This window comes from Oryctolagus cuniculus, chromosome 9 (assembly GCF_964237555.1).
Source record: "Oryctolagus cuniculus chromosome 9, mOryCun1.1, whole genome shotgun sequence".
Taxonomy (NCBI): domain Eukaryota; kingdom Metazoa; phylum Chordata; class Mammalia; order Lagomorpha; family Leporidae; genus Oryctolagus; species Oryctolagus cuniculus.
This window is the reverse complement of record NC_091440.1, coordinates 136,691,145-136,713,358: the sequence shown is the minus strand read 5'-3', so window position 1 is coordinate 136,713,358 and position 22,214 is coordinate 136,691,145. Positions and strand designations below refer to the sequence as shown.

The following is a 22,214-nucleotide window of genomic DNA, read 5'->3' as shown; positions in this document are numbered from 1 at the left end:
CTCTCTCTCTGCCTCTGCCTTTCAAATAAATAAATAAGTCTTAAAAACAAAACAAAACAAAACAAAAACAAAACAAAAAAACACCAGAACTAAAACAAATGTTGCAAGTGTAGACTGAGTGGAAAATTTTCTTCTTGTTTTGACATCCTGTGTTTATGAAGGTTTGTTGATTCAGTGTAAAATTTTAGGAGTGACTGGCACTGAGCTTTAGTCCACTACAACCTTAAATCATTCTTCTGTGTGTTCCTAAGATTCTTATCTTCTGATTTTGCTCTGTTTTTTGAACCAAAATTTGGGACTTTGCATTTCTCCTTATTTTACCAAAGAAGGAGTTTTCTTGGGAGATTCATACCTTTAATGTAGAAACTAGTATGTGTAAGTTATATTAAAAACTAAGAAAAAGAAACATTACTTTATATGTATGAGGATCACAGCTGAGGAAGTTGGGACTTGAGTGTGTCTTGATCTCCGTAAGTGTGTCTGGACGTTTCACTGAAGTTACGTGCTTGCATCTCTTCAGGAAGGGTTACTAAGGGGCTAGTGTTGTGGCATAGTAGGTAAAGTTGCCGCCTGCGATGCCAGTATCCCATATGTACTCCAGTTCAAGACCCCACTCCTTCACATCATCCAGCTCCCTGTCAATGCGCCTGGGAAAGCAGCAGAAGATGGCCCAAGTGCTTGTGCCCCTGCACCCAAAAGAGAGAATAGGAAGAAATTCCTGGTTTTGTCCTGGCCCAACCCCGGCTATTGGGGCCATCTGGGAGTGAACCAGTGAATGGAAGATCTTGCTCGCTCGCTCTCAAATAAATAATAAACAAGGTTTTTTGTTTTTGTTTTTTTTTGTTTTGTTTTGTTTTGTTTTGTTTTGTTTTTTTGGACAGAGTGGACAGTGAGAGAGACAGAGAGAAAGGTCTTCCTTTTGCCGTTGGTTCACCCTCCAATGGCCACCGCCGCGGCCGGCGCATCACGCTGGTCCGAAGCCGGGAGCCAGGTGCTTCTCCTGGTCTGCCATGCGGGTGCAGGGCCCAAGGACTTGGGCCATCCTCCACTGCACTCCCGGGCCATATCAGAGAGCTGGCCTGGAAGAGGGGCAACCGGAACAGAATCCGGCACCCTGACCGGGACTAGAACCCGGTGTGCCAGCGCCGCAAGGTGGAAGGTTAGCCTGGTGAGCCACGGCGCCGGCCAATAAACAAGTTTTTAAAAATGGCTACAAATTCTTTTTTAAAAAATGGAATATTAAGAATTGATTGAAAAAATAATTTTATTTTCCCTGACTTCCAAATTAACTTCCATTCCCATAGTTCATTTTTTCCTTATATCACCATTTTACTGGACCTTTAAGCCAGAAAAATCTTTGACTCCTTTTCTGTATTTGCTCACCAATTCTTAGAAATTCTTTAGCTCTTTACATTCTTAATTTTCTGGTTAACTTCATGGCTTGTTCCTCGGCTATGCAGAACTCTCCTCTCTGCAGTCCGTTCTGTACTTTGCTGGCATACCAGTCTTTAAAAAAATACTTACAGGGTCTGGCACTGTGGCACAGGGTTTGGTTAAAGCCCTGGCCTGCAGCACTGGCATCCCATATGGGTGCTGGTTTGAGTCCTGCTGCTCCACTTCTGATCCAGCTTCCTGCTGATGGGCCTGGGAAAGCAGTGGAGGATGCCCCAAGTGCTTGGGCCCCTACACTCTTGTGGAAGACCTGGTAGAAGCTCCTGGCTCCTGGCTTTGGATCGGCTCAGCTCTGGCTGTTGTAGCCATTTGAAGAGTGAACCAGCAGATGGAAGACTCTCTCTCTCTCTCTGTTTTCACTTCTCTCTGTAACTCTGTCTTTCAAATAGATAAAATACATCTTTAAAAAAAGTACAGTGTTTTATCTTGTCACTCTTCAGAGGAATTGGTAACATTGAGTCAGATTTTCTCATCACTAGAGATCTGTAATGAGTCCTGCTGGAATTGCATTGCTCTGCTTATTTCACTTACTGCTCTGCACTGTGATCTTTGAGATGAAGTTCATGGCTTGCATACACACTCACACATCCATACTTGCACATGCTTTTGCTCACTCTTGTTCTAGTCAGGTTGGCCTAACCAAATGGCATTTTGCATCTGTTCATCTGTGTTCCTGAGAGCCTTAAGATTCTCAGCATGCACAGCCTTCTGGGAAGACTCAGATCTGTTTTCCCTATGCTCAGATTGGGGTTGGGACTGTGCCACAAAGATTTCCCATTTGGTCTTTACTAGTTAATAGTTACATAAGGCTTTTCATTTTAGTTATATAAGGCTTCTTGGTGGCAGCAAATACAAGTACTGGATTATCCACAAAGTGATTGGCTTGGCTTGTATTATATAAAATAATTTTTTACAATTCAAGAGTTCTTTTTGAATTTTTATATTACTGGGAAAAGGCAATCATAAAATTTCTCTGTTTTGATTCATCCTATAGGAAACCCTACGCCAAGGAGAAATGAAGAAGAAAACTGCGTATACCCTAAATGCGGGAGATCAGGAATATGAAGATATGGAAGGTAACTTTGAATTTTTATAAAGCTTGTGTGTTGAAAACAACTAAGTGTTTCCAAACTGTTCAACTGTATAGCTTTTATAATACACAAGGGTTTTTTTTTTTTTGCTTATTTTTATTTTACTTACTTGTGTTCTTGAATTCCAAAATAAGCTGCCTGAGAAGTATATACATATTTTTTTCTTATTTTTGATTGATCAAGAATTTTTGTTGATGGAACTTTTATTTTTCTTAAAGTTTTGCTCTCTAGTGGTTTAAGACTTAATTTTTTGTTGTTATTGTTGTTGTCTTAAGAAAAAGTTAGTGCTGATATTTTCCTCTGCTTCTAAAAAGCTGATGGTCATTGCCCATAGAAGAGAAACCTTGGAGCACTTTAGCTCTTATTGTCCTACCCTCAATTTATATATAGGCAATATTCATTTGGGTTTTTTTTGGCTGTTTTATCCAAGCACCACAAATTAGATTCTGTTTGAAACGTTGTTTGATTGGGTATCCTTCCTCCCCATTTCTTTTCTTCTTCCTTAAAAAGACCTTAAGAAATTTCCTTAGTGACAGTCTGTTGGTGGTAAACTCTAAATTTTTCTGTTTAACCTTCTCAAACCTATTCAAAGATAGTTTTACTTTCAAAGGAAAGTTTTTTTTTTTTTTTTTTTTTACTCCTGCAGGGAAACAGAAATAAATCTGGGTTGAAAGATTTTTTTTCTGTGTTAACATTTTGAAGATACTGCTTAGCCGTATTGTTGTTTTTTTTCTTCTTATCCATAAATTCTTTACTGGTCTAGTTAACATTTTCTTGTAGATGATCTTTTTCCCTTATTTTTTTCATCTTTGGTGTAGTATGATTTTGGTCCATTGTCTCCAGACATGGATTATTTTCACTTCCCTGGATTAGCATGTATTTTGTGTCCTTTAACTGGCTGGTTCTTGTTTCTTATTTGTATCCCAGTCATTACCTCTTTACTGCATCTGCTTTATTCTCTTCTGAATTTCAGGTAGTATGCTAGCTCTTACTCTGACCTCATGGTGGAGCCTCTCTTTCACAGGTTATATCTGACTTTTTTGTCTTCTGGAAGCTAGGTAATTTCCTCAAATTTTTCTTTTGGTTTACCGGTACTCTTTGTTCCGGGTCTAATTAATCTGTTATTAATGGTTCTGTGTCATACTTGAAGCCAGTGGGTTTCTAAATTGATTGCTACTGATTTTCACTCAAGTCAGTGTATTTCCTTAGATTTGGTGATGTCTGAATGAGAGCTCAAATTTGATAAATTTGATCTGTGGAATCCTGAAGGCCTAATTTAGAGATTCTTTCCTCTAGAGGATTTATTTTTGCTTCTCTCTGAACTCACCCTGGGAACACTTTAACTCTGTTTGAGAGCTTTGACTTCACAAAGCGTTTCTGGATGAAGCCAAGTCTCCAGAAATGATTCGTAGTATGGACACTTGCACTCAGGACAGTCCCAGCTTTCCATTGCTTGCTGTGTACTGTTCACATTCTAACTGTTCCTTTATTTTTATTTTTTTGTTGAGGTTTAGAGTTTATTTATTTGCTTACAAGTTAGCATTTTTTATGAGTTGGGTGTTGAAATTAATGCAGATCCTAAGGAGGAGAGTTTGGCAATATCTATTCCTTTTACAAATGTGCCTACCTGGTGATCTAACCAATTCCATTTTAGGAATTTGTTCCATAGATACACTTCTAAAAATGTCATAACAAAAAGATTTTCATTGCAATATTAACTGCTACAGCCAAGGTTGAAAATGAGTGTCCATCAATTGAATAGAAAATACAGGAAAAAAAAGGGCAGACTAATTAATGTGTTCCGTGTGCTAGCATTTGTATGAAGAAGGAGATGTGGAAGAATGTGTAAGAGCATTTGCTCTTATGTGTACTAAATAACAAAATCTTTGCAAAAACACAGAAAAGACTTCAGTTGTTACTTGTTGGATTGAGTGGTACTGGACGAATGGGGTCAAGTTGAGTATATCATTTGTTACTACAGCCTTTTTTTCTTTTACATTTTGAACTATATTAATGTTTTAAAATTAAACAAATGAAAAGCTCATTTTACGTCCTCATTAAAAATGTAGAGAATTGAATGTAGGGGATATTGGTGTGTTTGCTATAATTTGAGATATACTTGGTTTGTAGCAGTAGACCCTTTAGACAAAATGTAGTCTACCACAACGCTAGAAATGTAAGTCAAGTTTGATTCTGGGAGCCTTGAAAGCATACGTGGCTGTTTTCCTTTACAGGTGAAGAAAATGGAGATAACACTGCCACCACCAGTCTATTGTATGATGAGACTGAAAGATGTCCAATATGTCTTAATTGCCTATTAGAGAAGGAGGTTGGTTTTCCAGAAAGCTGTAATCATGTCTTCTGTATGGCCTGTATTCTTAAATGGGCAGAGGTAAGTATGAACCACAAATAATACTGTATTTTAAATACCTAGCATAATTTCATGCCATCTCATCTGAATTTAGAGTTGATACTGCCTTTCATAAATTATTTCACATTACAGTGTAATTCTCCCCTACTTTGGACAGGTTTTAGTGGACAGGTATTATTCAAATGCTATCACATTATTTCCTTCTTATTTTCTTTTATTCAACCATTTATTCTCATAATGCATTGCACACCATCTTTAAAACAACTAAACCATACAGGAAGAACTGATCCAACTATTTTTTTCCTGGTAGTTTGTATTAATTCAGTGTCTTCAGTGTACTTGACCCTCGTAGGATGTCTATTCACTACTAATAACGTCTTCTGTCTGCTGTTTGTTTTATATTTTTCAGAGAATTTTTACACAGGTTATTTGATTTCTTCTTTATATCAGCCTTGTGGAATAACACCAGAGCAGATGTAGTAGTGTCCTGTGGTTTTACAGATGAGGAAACTTGGGTTTTATGTTCCGTGACTTGGCGAGGATCTCATAGCTTACGTGGCAAAAATGAATTTACAACTCTAGTTTGTAACTCCTATTTTTAATTTAGGATGAACTAATTTCTACTGATTGTTCATAGATAGTAAATGATTAAGAAATAGGACATTTTGGACATTTAATATATTGTGTTGACCAGTTTGAAGCCAAATACTTTGACTAAATTTTAATGTATAATCCCATTATTATAAATTTTTAATGAAAGTTCCTTTTTTTTTTTTTTTTTTTTTTTGACAGGCAGAGTTAGAGAGAGAGAGAGAGACAGAGAGAGACAGAGAGAAAGGTCTTCATTTCTGTTGGTTCCCCTCCCAAATGGCTGCTACGGCCGGCGCACTGCGCCGATCCGAAGCCAGGAGCCAGGTGCTTCCTCCTGGGTTCCCATGCAGGTACAGGGCCCAAGCACTTGGGCCATCCTCCACTGCCTTCCCGGGCCACAGCAGAGAGCTGGAATGGAAGAGGAGCAACCGGGACAGAATCCGGCGCCCCAACCAGGACTAGAACCTGGGGTGCCAGCGCCGCAGGCGGAGGATTAGCCCAGTGAGCTGCGGCGCTGGCCGAAAGTTGTTGTTCTTAATATTAATCGTGGTATGTTTTCCAAGTTAGTATTTTGTCAGTGTGTGAAAATTAGTAAAGGAGATAAATCTCAAAAATATTTTGACGTTAGGTGCTTTCAAATGATCTGTTTTCCCTAGTGCATTGAAATTAATTGTTTATTACATAATTGTCATCTTCATATTTCCATGTTTTACTTAATTTTCCTTAACAGTGTGGAAGGGTGACTATAGGTTTCTGTAATGACTCTGGCCAATTTTCTGCAATAGGGAGGAAAAGATTTGTTTCAACTTAAAGTGGTCTTGGGTAAGGAGGGATTAAGGGTAGATGAAAATGTATTTTTGGGAAAAGTGTTTTGACTTTTGCTGAGTTAATATAGTAGGTTAGATATCTGTATGTTTGCAGGAACATTGATTAATGAAATAAGAAAAAATTTTTCACCCAGTTAAAGAGTTCATATGTGTTGAATTTAGTATACCTTCATTTGAATTTTTTTTAAAAAAGGGATTTTTGCTTCAGGCAGAGAGTAGTTTTGATGGATGGGTGGAAGATTTCAGTTTAGTACTTACAGTATTCTCTTCAGTGACCACGTAATTCTGAACTTCAATAACATTGTCTAAGAAAATTACAGACATATAATAATACTATTACACACAATAATATGTATAACATAGACACAGTTCCCATCTCTCCGTACTCCTCCATAGTGCATCTTTCACACAACCAGAAGCTTTTCATCATAGTCTATTTCTCTGGGGTATGTATCTAGAAGAGGAATTGCTAGATTGTAGACTACGCACATGTTCACTTCTAGATGTTGGTAAGCTTAGATCTATATTTTTAACCCTTGTTGACCTTTTAAGTTGCAGATAATTTGACAACATAGTGTTTGCAGTAAACATTTTTAAACATTAAGCATTTCATTTATTTGAAAGACACTTCCAATCTGCTGGTTCATTCCCCAGACACCCACAGCAGCCAGAGCTGGGCTTGGGTAGGAGCCAGGACTGGGGAACTCAGTCCAAGTCTCCCACATGGATGGCAGAGGCCCAGTCACTTGAGCCATCACTGCTGCCTCCCAGGGTGTGCCTTGTCAGGAAGCAGGAATTGGGAGTGAAGCTGGGACTCAGAATTAAGGCACTGTGAGATGGGATGTGGTACCCTAACTTGTGGTCTAGCACCCAAACCGATGCCTGCCCCCAGTACCTTTCTTACATGTAGTATTTTCCTTCTGTTGTGTTATTCCTATGCATATAAAGCTTCATTGAAGAGAAATTGCTTTTCCCAAGAAAGTCCTGATTATAAGTTGTGATGCTGGACAGGGCAGGATGGGGAAACGTTGTGACATTGTTTAAACAAAGTAATTTACCTATATAGGGGAGAATAAGCAGAATAGTACCAATTATGCCATTGTACTATTGGGCTAGCAGCCATCAGTTACGGACCATTAAGTTGAACAGTAATAAGCTAATGATTTACTAATAAATTGCTCATTAGAAATTATAAATGAATGCTGGTTGAGAAAATCACTTAGTCTTTAAAATTTCAGGTTGGATCTTTTATTGCTGTGATAAAAATTAGATGTGTTTTGAATTATATAAGTGCTTTGACACTTATATAATTATTTGAATTACATTTCAAATTCACCAGTGGTTTTTTTGTTTGTTTTTTCATTTTCATTAATTGAGCTCTCTCATTTTATTCTTCAGCCTCTTTCTGTTTAAAAGGGAGATTGGAAATTTACTCAGATTTCGGGAGTAGGAATAAATGTCTGTGTTCAGTCTCCTAATGCTGTATGTGAAGACTTTCTTACATGTTCTTCTGTTTAATTTCATTTAGTTCACTTTGTTAGTGCTTATTTGCTATACAAGGGAAGGATTCAGAGCTCGAGTAATAATCTACTTCAAATACCTCAAGAAAGAGCCCAAAGTTAAAATCATTTTTCAGGGGCCGGCATTGTGGTATAGTAGATAAAGCTGCTACCTGCAATGCCAGCATCCCACATGGGTACCAATTTGTGTCTCAACTGCTCCACTTTGAATCATCTCTCTGCTAATGGCCTAGGAAAGCATTGGAAGATGGCCCAGGTAATTGGGTCACTGCACTTGTGTGGGAGACCCAGAAGTAGCATCTGGCTCCTGGCTTCGATTTGGCCTTGCAGCCTGGCAGTTGTGGCCATCTAGGGTGAACCAGCGGGTGGAAGACCTTTCTTTCTGTCTCTCCCTCTCTCTGTCTGTAATTTTACCTCTCAAATAAATAAAATCTTTTTTTTAAAAAAAAAGTGAATATCAGAGGCAGACTTAGGGGCACAGTGAGTTTAAGTCATGGCTTGGGATTCCTCCATTCCATATGAGTTTGTTGGTTCTAGTCCTGGCTCCTCTGCTTCTGATCCAGCGTTCCTGCCGGTACATCCAGGAAGGCAGCAGCTGATGGCCCAAATGCTTGGTTTCCCACAAATGGAAGAGTCCACAGAGTTCCTGGCTCCTGGCTTTGGCCTTGCCCAGCCCCTGCTGTGTGGACATATGGGATGTGAACTGGAGATTGAAGACCTTTCTCTCACCATCTTCTGTCTCTGTCTGCCCCTCTCAGTCAACCTTTCAGTTTAAAAAAAAAAAACAAAAAACAAACAAAAAAAACTTAATAGAGTGGGATAGCAGTCACCAGAAAAAGACTCATTTACTTTGAACTTCCTGTTTTAGACATTGAAGAAATTCTGCTTTGTACAAAACCAGCATTTAGAAAAATTCATGTGTATATTTAGTGTATTTATTTCAGACACAGCCCTGAGATCTTCCCTGCTCTTAAAATATCTGTCTCCAAAATCAAAGTTAGTTTTAAGCTCTAAAATTTTGATTCTGTGGTTGTTTAAACAAGAGCCGGGGGTAGTCTAAAGTGAGTGAGTAACTGACCTTTTGTAGTCTCTAAGCTTATCAGAGAATTCACTTTATTTAGAGTGAAAAGATCCAGGGTAATGGAACCTGTGGAACCGAGGCCCATAGCCTAAATGGCCTTTGGTCTACTAAAATAAATTTAAATTAAGTGTGTCTAGTATGACTGTATTTAGTTGGAAGGAGTTCATAAATGGTAAACCCTGTTGAATATTGAGCAAAGAGACAACGTGTAACTGATATTTAAGGAAAGGTGAAATTTTAGAATTTAAACCATCACTGTTTGAGCTGAGAATTTGTAATTGAACAAAAGAAGGCCTATTAAGTGATAAAATATTTATAAAGAAAATAATTTAACATTTATCAGACATTTGATTGGTATACTGTTTTACCCATACTGTGAATGAAAACAGCCTATAGTTTTTTTTTTTTTTAAATATGGACTTAGACTTCTGGAAGAAGTCAGGCCACAGTGTTAGTGCAGACAGGTGAGGCATGTGTTTTTGAATAATAATAGGAAAAAACATGTTGGTGTAATTTATATGTACATGTTGTTTTGTAAAGTAAACAGAAGTTCTCACATCATTCTACTGAGTAGTGAACTTTTCAGTAATATAGTGATTCAGCAAAGCTTCAGTATGTGGAGTTTTTCTCTTAGTTTTTCCTCAACTTTTAATTTCCTTTCTTTTCTGTTCCTTAACTAACCTAGACCTGTACATAGTTCTCTGTGAACAAGGATTTAAATATATATATGGGATACCATTAATAATAGCTTTTTACAAAATATTGTCATATATTATTTCATTTGATTATTGACACCCTTGTGGGAGGCAGAAGGGCTTGCTGTCTACCTTCATTCTTAGAGTGGTTTAGAGAGATTGCTGGTTCTGACTCTTTCAAAACTTGAAGCCAATTTTTCCAGATCCACTGCTGTGTATACTCTGTGAACGAGACCTTTGGAAAATTCTTTGATAGGACAAAACATGGTTTACATTGTGAACACTTATTACATAGAGTGTATGTGTAAAGATTTTGGTTTAATACTGCTTTACTACTCTTACAGATTCATATATATTTTGTAGATTCTTTTTAAGTGTTCAGAATATATAAACTTATTTATACAGATAGTTTACTGAATTTTCTATTTTTATACTAGAAAAAGAAGTCATAAGTGTTAAATGTCAGAGAAAATTAATATTACTTGTAATTCTGGGGGCTGGCGCTGTGGCGTAGTTGGGAAGGCTGCCATCTGCAGTGGCAGCATCCCACGTGGGCATGGATTCAAGTCTCGGCTGCTCGCTTCTGATCCAGCATGGTCTGGGTAAGCAGAAGATGGCCCAAGTCCTCGGGACCCTGTCCCCATGTGGGAGACTCAGACTCAGAGGAAGCTCCTGGCTCCTAGCTTTGGATCAGCACAGTTCCGGCTGTCGCAACCAACTGGGGAGTGAACCGCTGGGTGGAAGACCGCTCTCTTGGTGTAACTCTGAGTTTCAAATAAATAAATAAATCTTAAAAAGAAAGAAAGAAAGAAAAAAAACAGAAGTGAAGCTGGCATTACTGGTGGTGGCTTAATGGCTTAACCCACCACACCACAGTGCCAGCCCTGGAAATTGAAAAAAAAAAGTAATTCTGCCAGCTCTTACACATCCAGCAGGACATGAGGCTTCCTTTGAGTGGCAAGATGAAATGCATCGTTACTTGCTGTTCTTGTCCTCACTGACAGCCGCTTGTACTTTAGGAGCACATTTCTGAAAGCTGGTGTAAAGAACCCGTTTTACTAATAACAGAGTAAAAAGGCAGTGTCTGGCAAGAATGGTAACAGTGCCACAGGGAAGGTGTAGGCCGACTCAAGTGAGCACTTACATGGAAGGGCCAGGCGCTGTGTCTTGAAACCATCAGTGAGAAAGATAGGTCTTGGTGAACAGCTTTAAAATAACCATCAGCCTTTAATGGTATGTATTTCTAAATCATATTTATTTGATTTTAAACTGCAATTTTATAGAATATACTCTAATTGTTAGTAGGAGAGATAAATGCTCCAGAGAGTCCCATCAGCAGGCAAACCTACCGATAAGCACTTACCTTTAACACTTGCTTCTCTCTCTCTAGGAGGGGCTATCTATAGGTAGCCTATGTGATTGAGGATAGAGCAGCAGCAGGAAGCAAGAAATATTAGAAATCAAGAATCCTGAAATCCAAATAAGGAAGGTTTCCTGTTCTTACATTTAAATGTGGGTTTGTCTGAGCTGGGAATTTACAACGCTTCAGAACACTAGGGTATGTTTTTACTGAAATCATTAGGAAGATTTTTTTTTCTATCACAATTGCCTCTTTAATTGATAAAAACTTAACTACAGAGCATTCATGGTAGAAGTGCGTGTTCTGTGTAATACATACTGCACTGTAAAGCAGTGGGTAAATTCTACTAATTTTGTAGCTGTATCATCAAGTTGAATGGTGTTTTTAAACTGCTTTGATTTTGGAAATAATTATATACTTTAGAAGCTATTGGAATGAAATTTATAATGATTCAAGCTGGTAAAGAATGAAAGATATTTTGCTATATTTAAGGAATCACAATGATGAGTAATCGAATATTTTTGTTGGTGTACAACGAAAAAAGTTGTATTAATTTTCTTGAAATTAATCATGGTTTTAAATCAATGAACACATTAAAAATTTTCTACATTAATTTTAAATGTGAACTCTAAAAACCTCACACCTTCAAAATTTAATCAGTTATTCTAGTGATAAAAGCTTGACTTTGAAAGCTCAAAATATCTTTGGAATTTTCTGGATAGATACTCTATTGGATATGAGGTTAGGGTTCTCATGGGAGTGCTTTAAAATTAGATGAATCCAAATGATTTCTATAAAAACTTACTTGTAACATTTTCCTGTTAAAGCTGTTTGATTATCACATTGTAGATAATTTAATGCTTTATATCTGTTAGTGAAATTTGCTATATGTTAAAGTAGCCTTATAATTTCCTTGTAGTATATGTTAAGAAAAAAATACGCTTACGTTTTTTAAACCTGTTTTGATTTCTCATTCACTTCTTTTTTAGTTATTCTTAATTTATTCAAGTGTGCTGTGAGGACTTAATTCAGAATAACTGAGTTTCTCTTCTGTTTGCTCTTGTAAATAATTTGCCACAGTGTTCTTCCTAGGGTCAGAATAGGTGGCATTGTATCTTAACTGTGTACCCTAGGTGACTAGTTTTCTGACTTATTTTCTCCTTATGAGGAGAGAGACTGTGAGAGGTAACTCGCCTTTAAAAGATTTTGATTACTCAGCCTGACCCACAGTAAGTTATTTTGTTTTCTAGTGTTCATGAAATTATCTTTTGGAAATTTTAAGTATTTACAGATTGTGATAATCCATAGCAGTTTTTCAGCTCTACCACTTTGCTTTCTGTTTTCTTTTGAACCCTTGCTTGAAATGAAGCCATAGACAAATCCAAGGCAAATATGCTTATGGAAAAAGGAATGAAAACTTTACCCAGAACTCTGTATCAAAATAAAATGCTTACATTAAAAGTATGTCAGACTGAAAATTTTAAAGATGAATGTATAATTTTGCTGGTGTCAACAGAGAATAAAGAAAGAAATGAGATTATGTAATTTCAGTCTTTGAAAGCCTGATGCATCTGATACAGAGTAAATTCTAGAACAGTGGCTTTCTTTGTATCTTAGCAATGACAACATTGAAATATCTAAATAGTTACATGCTTTAATTTCTGTGCCTGCCATGAAGGTTGAAAATTCCAATAAGAAGTCATGAAGGTCCCATCATATTGTAGGTTGTCTTTTTGCTAATGAACTAAGACTTCCATTAGGGTAGTTAAGCTACTTGGAGTTTACAGACCCTTACATGATATTTAGTGTATTCCATGTGTTCTTCTGAGAGTTCAGTAACTTCCCATAACCATCTTAGAAGTGAATTCTGTTACTCCGATTTGCACATGCTAGGGTAGCTGTGGCACAGAGACGCTGAGTCACTAGCTCCAGTTTACACAGAAAATAGGAAAGTAGGTAGAACCACTACACAAATATCTTAAATAGATTTTTAAAAAAGTAAGGAAATAAATTTTCATTGATTGTTGTTTATTTTTATGGATATATATCTAATTTTGTCTTTAAAATAGAGATAAAAAGAACTACATTTTGAAACTTTGGTAAAAGTAGAAAGCATTTGACAGATTTTACTTTTAAATATTCTTTTAAATTATAGATGTAGTATTACGGTAACTTCTAACCTAAAAACTTGCATATAGTATATGCCAATGTGCTAAACATTGCAATTAGGGTATTAAATTCTTTGAACTAGAATTACTGTTAGCAGTTCCCTGCTGAAAAGATACAGACCGCTTTGTTGCTGCTTGTGGCAAAGCTTCTTAAGACCAGAGTTTCTGAAGGGGAAGGAGTAGTATTTTATGTTCGTCATAGTACTTGAAGATAAGCTGGGCTGGCTTAAGCAAATGTGAGCTGACTTAAAATGAGGCTACTGCAAAAAGTTCATAGAAAATGTAATTAAAAATGAACAGTTTTGGTGTAAAAATTTGATATGCACATAGTTTTTTGATAATAAGTATTTTCTGTGAACTTTCTGATGAGCTTTCATATCCATGGCTTTCAGAATTTTTTTGCACCAAAATAAAAAAATAATTTTCTACGGATTTTTTGAAACACTTCATGTAAGTTAGGGTTCATTTCTTAATTCAGATGTAGTGAAGCATTTTCTTTTCAAAGTGCACCCACTTAACTGGGAAGAAAAAATCACTTATATGGAGTGGTAGAAAGTGCCTCAGTTTGTATTTTAGCTAACCCAAGTGACTCAGGAACTTTGTGAAGATGGGTTCTAAGATCAGGGACCCCACACTTCTCTTTCTTCCTGTACTGTGTCTGCATATCTTGATAAGTGCAAAAGCCCAGAAAGGCAAAGATTATATTTCTCACCAAGGAAAAATATAGTTTATCTAGATTCTATTGTCTTTGATATTAAGCTAAACTGCCGCTTTACTTTTTTAACTATAGCTATTAATAATGTTACCTTTTGTTATTTTGTTCATAGGCTGCCTGCCCTAGTAGAAAACTTGCTCTGTCCTAAGTTATTTGAATGAGATAAGCTCATTCTTATATAATACTTAATGGTATTATCAGAGCAAATCTTAATTATGGTTGATGTACATGAATTTTGAAAGTATTTACATCAAATTAAATAAAATTGACTTTTAGTCATAAAGTAACTAAAGGACCAATTTCCTTAATAAATAGAGAACACTTACAATTCGCTTTGAAAAAGACCAGCAACCTAGTCACATGTTAGGCAAAGAACATGAATAGACAGTTTAAGAAAAAAGAGTTTTGGCTAGCCCTTAAAAATATGATAATATATTCAACCTTACTCACATAAAAGGAAATATAATCTAATATATTATGGCATACCATGCTGATAAGGACAGGGCAACTTTGACTTAATATGAACCAATCTGCGATATATCATTAAGAGAAAAAAGGCAAAATTCAGTTGATATGAATTTATCCTGTATATTAAAAAGACTTGTGTGTATGTCTACAAAAACATACATTGTATGAAACTGAGGTGGAGGAAGACACTTCATTTTCTTCTTTTACATACGTCTAGTGGTGGCAAAGCTGCCTATTCAAAATAATTAATTTGAGATAAAGACTAATTGTTACTGTCTGCAAGGGACATTACCTTTTTATCTGGCAGATTTGCTCAAGTTCTGCGTAGTGGGCAGCTGCATATCACAGAGCTGCTGGTGCCCTCCCACCTTTCGTAACACCAGTAGATACTTAATGGGATCTGATTAATGGAGATTTTAGCATTTTTGCTCATCAGTGTATTCCAGTTACCATACAGTAGGTACTCAATAGGTGTTTGCAAGAATGAAACAGATCTGAGGTTTTTACTGCTCTACAGTGTAATATAGGCTGAGAGTATTTTACTTTGTCTTCGAAAGAAGAAAAATATTTTTCTGTTGATTCTGGTTACACTGGAAATCTTAGAAATATATGTAGTATAGTTTAATTTTGATTTATTCTAAATAAACTTTTATAAAGATATAATTTGTCATTCATTTTTTCAGACTTTGGCTTCGTGTCCTATTGACCGAAAACCTTTTCAGGCAGTGTTAAAATTCAGTGCATTGGAAGGTTGTGTTAAGGTAAGTCTTAGATTTTATTTTGTAGCATGATATAAAGTTAATTAAGGCTGTTTTGTTTGGATAGATTTTCTAGTTTGTGTATATTTGAAGATGGTTACACTGTAGGTCTAATAATGTGGTATCATTACCCAGGGTGACAAGTCTAGACTTGAAAGATACTGAAATTCTGAACCTCTTTTTCTTTACTCCCTAGAGAGAGCATAGACTCAGTGGTCAGTAAGGTATTCATCACAGTGTTTTAGATCTCTGAGACTGCTCTAAAAGACGTTTCAGACTAATTACCCAGCACTTAATCTTAAGTCTAAGAATTCCTGTATTTCACAAATTTTTAATAATTGCATAGCACTTTGATCACATTTTTTCCATTGTAAAAAATGTTAGAATAATAGATCTAAAGGCATCTCCCCAAAATTATTTTTTCATGAAAAATACTATAATTTTGAGGAGATGAGCCAATGAAATTATATATAAAATAGTGTCTTTATTTTTATGTACTATAATTACCTCATTGATATTGCCTGTTATGATTTTGAATTATATTAACATTGTTGACTTACAAGAAAAAAAATAGTGTTATTTCTGAGTTAATGAGTAAATGTAGAATAAAGGAGAATAGAAGTTAATTAAAATGTGTGAGGAAGGAATTTCTTGACATATCACTGTAAATCCTGACTGATAAATGCCTAAAAATGAGAATACTCAATATACACATATGTGATGCTGTCAAAAGGAAAAACAAACTGCTTCCAGATAGCACTGTTGTTAGTCAGTGACAGCTTGATTCTGTCTGTATAAGTAGGAAAGAGGGTGTAAGTAACACATGTTATTGAAGCATTAGTTGTTGTCAGTGTAGGTATTTATAGTTTCTTTTGACACATTTTTACTAGTTGAGTCTTTATGTAAGGTACAAACAAGATTGCAATTCAAATAAACTGACATGTATAAAAAATTTGCTTGTTGTAGGTGTGTAACTGTTATTTGTACAAATTAGTATGTATCTTGGAGAAAAGATATATGTGTAAGATAATAAAAAAATATATTATGGCTTCTCTGGAAGACAGATTCTCTATTCCTCCACCTCCGAATCTTCTAATTGTGTTTCTACAGATTCATTAGCATGAACTATCTTCAAAGATACTTCTATGTGAAATTTTGTTCTGTCACTTGGAATAAGAATTTGCTTTTACTTAATAGAGTTTGTATTTTACTTAAAGGTTTGATACAGTGCTAATCCAGTTTTGTCTTAGATATTTGTTGTCATGAAATATCTTCTACATTTTCTTTTTAAAAATTATTTATTGAAGTCAGCATTGTGGCACAGTGAATTAAGCCACTGCTGGTGATGCTGACATCCTGTATGAGTGCCTGTTTGAGTGTTGGCTGCTCCATTTCCAGTCCAGGCCCCTGCTAATGTGCATGAAAGCAGTGGAAGGTGGCCCAGCTGTTTGAGCCCCTGCGCCTGCATGGGAGACCAAGAAGGAGATCTGGGTTCTTGGCTTCTGCCTGGCCCAGCCCTGGCTGTTGTGGTCGTTTCGAGAGTGAACCAGCAGAAGGGAGATCTCTCTCCTTCTCTCATTCTTTCTCTGTGTTTCTCTGTAACTCTTCATTTCAAATAAATGAACAAATCTTTTAAAAAATTCCTTATTTATTTATTTGACAGGCAGAGGGACAGAGAGCTCCCATTCCCTAGTTCACTCCCTAAAATCCTGCATTGGCCAGTGCTAGGTTGGGATGAGGTTGGGGCAAAAGCTGGGAGCCAGGACCTCAATTTTAGCGGGTGGCAGGAATCCAATTACTCTAACCATCACTGATTTCTCTCAGGGTCTGCATTAGCAGAAAGCTAGAATCAGGAGTGGAGCTGGAACTCAAGCCCACGCATTCTGATGTGGGACTTGGGGCGTCTTTTTAATCTTCATGTTACCTTTTCCTTTTACATTTGAACTCCTTTAAGGTACCTCTGTTTGCAGTTCCCATTGAGCATTCACCTCTATCATCTTATTTTACTAAATTATTCTCCCTAAGGTTTAGAATAATTTTCTGACTTCTAGATACCATGGTTAGTTTTCTGTGCATACCGATGTTGACTATTTTCTATTTCCTTTGATTTCTAGGACATCCTTCTCTTGTGGCGTGTGTGTGTGTGTGTGTGTGTGTGTGTGTGTGTGTCTGATATGTGTATATATGCTTGTTTTTCTAACTTAACTGTTCATAATCTTGTTTGTCATCTCTCTGCTCTTATTCTTTTCTTAATCATTGGGATCCTTATAGGATCTTCTTTTGATTTCTCTGATCTTCTGTCTTTCATTAAGTCTTCTCAAGTACTTTGGTCCCTTTAAGTACTACCTGTGTTTGCATGGCTACTAACATTTATCACTAGCCAAGACATCTTCCCCGAGATCATGCTCTGTGTTGGTAGCCCCTCTGCTGTACATCTCCATCTAGAATACAACAGGAATCTAAACCTTAACAAACCGTAACCTCAATATCATACCCTGTCCTGCCCTAGCCCTGTTAATGATGTCACGTTGCCAGTCATCTGCTTCAGAAATTTCTGGGAATTTTCCGCTTTGCTTTCTCTTGTTTTTGTGATTTCTTCTGCTCAGTGTCTTAAATTTGTTCCATCTTCATTCCAGTGCTGGTGTCTCTTTGTAGGCCCTCGTGCTGTCATCTAGTCCAGGGTTGTCCAGTGTAAGTGTGCTGCAAACCACGCTGTGATTTAAAATGTTTAGTAGGCACATTAAAAGAGTGAGATGAGACAGATGAAGTGAGTTTTAGTGATATATCTAGTCCAGCATGTCTAATACAGCATTTCAACATGTGATGCTTTTAAAGAATTTTTGCTGAGGTGCTGGCACTCTGGTACAGCGAGTTAAGCTGCCTCCTGCACTGCTTCATCCCGTGTGGGTGCTGGTTCACGTGCAAAGCTGCTCTGTTTCCTTTCTCTCTCTCTCTTTTTTTTTTTTTTTTTTTTTTTTTGCTGCACTATGTCTGATTCAGCTCCCTACTAATGGCCTCGGAAAAGCAGCAGAAGACGGCCCAAGTACTTGAGCCCCTGCCACCCACCTGGAAAGGAAACCTGGAAGAAGCTCCTGGCTTTGGCCTGGCCTACCCACAGCCATTGGGGCCATTTGGGGAGTGAACAAGTAGATGGAAGATCTTTTTCTGTCTCTACTTCTGTCTCTGTAGCTCTACCTTTCAAATAAGTAAATAAACTTTTTAAAAATTACAACTGGGAGATTTTATGTTCCTTTTTTTTTTAAAGTTGTACCGTTTGTAAAATCCTGTTGTGTATGATACAGCACATTTGGATTCAGACAAAGCACATCAGAAGTGCTTAGTTGCCACATGTGGCCAGTGACTGTTGTCCTGGACAGTGTAGATGTAGACAATTATGTAAGGGTTGTTTTTGTTTTTGGGATCTTGTTTCTTGGGTATAGTCTCTCTTTAACTGATTCGTTGTCCACATGACTGCCAAAGTTATGTTCCTAAATAATAAGTTGATTATCTCATTCACTTGCTTTACAAACTCCACTTACTCTCTGATACTCATAGAATAAGTCGTTTATTCCAGGACTGTTACATTCTGGTCTTAACAGTTTGACCAACTTCACATCCTGCCTTGCTTCTCTTCTCTGTTCACACTGGCCTCTCAAATGCTTTGTAACTCTGTGTTCTTTTCTCCATCCTGAATATTTTTACCTTAGACAAATTCCCTTTCATTGTTTAAGAGCAACTCTTGAATCATTTACTCATTAAAATCTTCTCTGGGGGCTGGCGCTGTGGTGTAGTAGGCTAAGCCTCTGCCTGCGGAGCTAGCGTCCTATATGGATGTTGGTTCGAGTCCCAGCTGCTCCACTTCTCATCCAGCTCTTTGCTGTGGCCTGGGAAACCAGTAGAAGATGGCCCAAATGCTTGGACCCCTGTACTCATGTGAGAGACCTGGAGGAAGCTCCTGGCTCCTGGTTTTGGATAGGCCCAGCTCCGTCCGTTGCGGCCATTTGGGGAGTGAACCAGTGGATGTAAGACTTCTCTCTCTGTTTCTGCTTCTCTGTAACTCTGCCTTTCAAATAAATAAATTAATTAAAAAAATTTTTTCTCTGACATCCTCAGATGAGTTAATTTCTCAGTTCCATTTGTGTACACAAATCTACGCTCCTCTCTGTTAGGAGCATCTCTTTATAGCCTCTCTCTTTGTTTCAGTTCCCCAGAACTTAGCACACACTAAGCCTGTGGTTTGGCATGCTTGAATAAATAAGCATATGTTTTTTTTGTTTTTTAAGATTTATTTTATTTATTTGAAAGACAGAGTTACAGAGAGATGTAGAGACAGAGAGAGAGAGGTCTTCTATCTGCTGGTTCACTCCTGAAATGGCTGCAACGGCCGGAGCTGAGCCAATCCGAAGTCAGGAGCCAGGAACTTCTTTTGGGTTTCCCATGTGGGGGCAGGGGCCCAAGGACTTGGGCCATTTTCTGCTGCTTTCCCAGACCATAGCAGAGAGCTGGATAAAAGAGGAGCAGGTGGGATTAGAACTGGTGTCCATATGGGATGCTGGCACTTCAGGCCAGGGCTTTAACCCACTGCACCACAGCGCCAACCCCAGCATATGTTTTTTGATTATACTTTTCATTCAGACAATTTTGTTTCTCTTCTTTGTTTTTCTTTTCAGCATTTCAAAGGAAAATTGAAAATTTTTGATGTTGGATAACTGCTTTAAATCGATAATTTTGTTTTCCTCATAGGTTCAAGTTAAAAGACAGTTGAGAGAAACGAAAGACAAGAAAAATGAAGGCTTTTTAACGAAACAGCTTTCCTGTTACGAAAGTTGTAAAGGCTCTGTAAGGTTAGTGATGACCTTTAGAAGTGGAATCCAGGTAGGTATACCAGGAGCTAACTAGTGCACCAGAGAGCTCTTCAGAAAAAGCCAAATGGGCTTAAATGTATTTATTGCTTCTTTGAAAGCGTATAATTGGTAGCATCAACTAAAATCTTGGATTTTAACGTGAGCTCTGTTCTACGTTTTTTTGTTTGTTTGTTTGTTTGTTTTTTTGACAGGCAGAGTGGACAGTGAGAGAGAGAGAGACAGAGAGAAAGGTCTTCCTTTGTCATTGGTTCACCCTCCAATGGCCGCTGCGGCCGGCGTGCTGCGGCCAGCGCACCGCGCTGATCCGATGGCAGGAGCCAGGAGCCAGGTGCTTTTCCTGGTCTCCCATGGGGTGCAGGGCCCAAGCACCTGGGCCATCCTTCACTGCACTCCCTGGCCACAGCAGAGAGCTGGCCTGGAAGAGGGGCAACCAGGACAGAATCCGACACCCCAACTGGGACTAGAACCCGGTGTGCCGGCGCTGCTAGGCGGAGGATTAGCCTAGTGAGCCGCGGCGCCAGCCCTGTTCTATGTTTTGTAAAGTCAGAGTTTTTATCTCTTTTTTTCCTAATGTTTTAAGTTAAAACTTTTGTAAATTGTAAATGCTTACCTTTGTTTTTAGTACTTACCACAGAACTGTAACAATGGTGCTGGTGCTCAGGCCATACCTAGAGCAGCACTGATCTAAGTATCCTGACAAAACAGCAGGGAGTAACTGGTGATATCCTGCGGTGTGTTCTTCCCGAGGCAGTTACAACTGGAACTGCTTATTACCTTTCACAGTTTTCTGACTTGGGTTGTAGCAGGCTCTTGCTACCTCCTGTAGTTAAGTGTTTATGTTTAAAAACTTGGTAATGTATTTGGATTGGTTTCTTTAATTTCTGTTGTTCAAATCCTTACCTTACTTTAGCGCAGTTGTTTAGAATATAGTGCTTAATACTTGTGTTTAATACACAGGTACTTAGCATAGTGTTTGGAACTGAGTGGAATACAAATAGTATACTGGAATTTGATATATTAATGCTTAACTTATTTAATATACTTAAAACTTATCTTTTTTCATCTATATGTATTTAGAAATGTCTAAAAGTTGTAATTTTAAGATATACAATCGTCATAATTAAATCTATAATTGTTTATTTAGCATACCAATTTCTTTTTTTGAAAATATTTATTTGGAAGAGAAAGCAACAGAGAGAGAGAGAGAGAGAGATCTTTCATTTATTGTCTCACTCCTTAAATGCCCTCAACAGCCAGGTCTGGGCCAGCTTGAAGCCTGGCATGTGAGTGGCAGAGACTCATGTATTTGGGCCATTATCTGCTAGGCAGCATTACAGAGAAGCTGAATCAGAAACAGAGGAGCTGGGACTTGAACCACACCTGCACAATGCCTGTCCTAGAATGCAAATGTTTTAAGAGAATAAATTTATTTAGTTACTAAAACAGTTGGCAGTAATCTCTGAGAATTATTGAGCCCACCACTAATTTATAACATTGTAGCTCCTAAGATCTGAACTTTTGAGAAATTACATTCTTGTGAATAAAGATACAATGTCTTCTGCCAGAAAAACATACTTTTTAGCTACAACACTTTATGTATGGTTTTAATGAATATGCATCTCAAGAGCCTGGCCAGGAGCCCCAAATTTTCTTAAGTATTCTTGAGTCAATTTTGATTTTTGCATTTATTTTTGCATAGTAGGTATTAATACACTTTTCTAAGTTACAGTGAAGAAATAACCTTTTGGCATCTTTGTTCTTGATACAACTCTAATCACTGCCTGTGACATCACAGCTGTGCAATTTTTGCTCCCTTGGAAATACCCAGTTCTTTCTGAAAGTGCAGATTGTCATTACTGAGTGAGGTGTAAGCCTCATGTCTTTTATTTGGGTCTAACACAGCTGAGGTGGTCAATGTGTTTATGAAAAGCTTTCTCTCAGAGCTTTGTTCTAAGAGGTTGGGGTAGGGATATGACAGATACAACGCAGTAGTTTCTTTCGTTCACCACATCATATCCTTAATGATTTATTCCGGGGAGAAAATCTTGGTCACCGTTTGGCTATTTCCAGTATATTCGGAGGTTTTGGAGTCCTTTGGGTGTTTATAGCATGCCTGCCTTTTAGCCTTCTGTTGCTGAGCATACCACACAGAAACGATACATGCAGTTTTATCTCTCCCCTCTAAGTAAAACCGTAACAACCTTGTCTCTGATACTCCCTGCGAGTTTCAAATAAGGAATTGAAGAGGTGTT

The 22,214-nt window shown here is 37.5% G+C and overlaps 1 protein-coding gene across 9 annotated transcripts in view; it reads left to right on the top strand.

Annotated features, from left to right (window-relative positions):
- The window catches only part of SCAF11 (SR-related CTD associated factor 11), a 72,987-nt gene that overhangs the window by 26,610 nt on the left and 24,163 nt on the right, over positions 1-22,214 (top strand). For 8 of the 9 annotated variants that reach the window (XM_008259359.4, XM_051851001.2, XM_051850997.2 and 5 more), the window contains exons 2-5: positions 2,447-2,528; positions 4,778-4,935; positions 15,023-15,100; positions 19,841-19,941. In XM_008259359.4, the coding sequence (XP_008257581.2) occupies positions 2,468-2,528; positions 4,778-4,935; positions 15,023-15,100; positions 19,841-19,941 (398 nt within the window). In that variant the 5' untranslated portion in view covers positions 2,447-2,467. Of the gene's footprint in view, positions 1-2,446; positions 2,529-4,777; positions 4,936-11,018; positions 11,187-15,022; positions 15,101-19,840; positions 19,942-22,214 lie in introns of those variants that run through there. The other variant, XM_051850999.2, reaches the window with a different exon arrangement.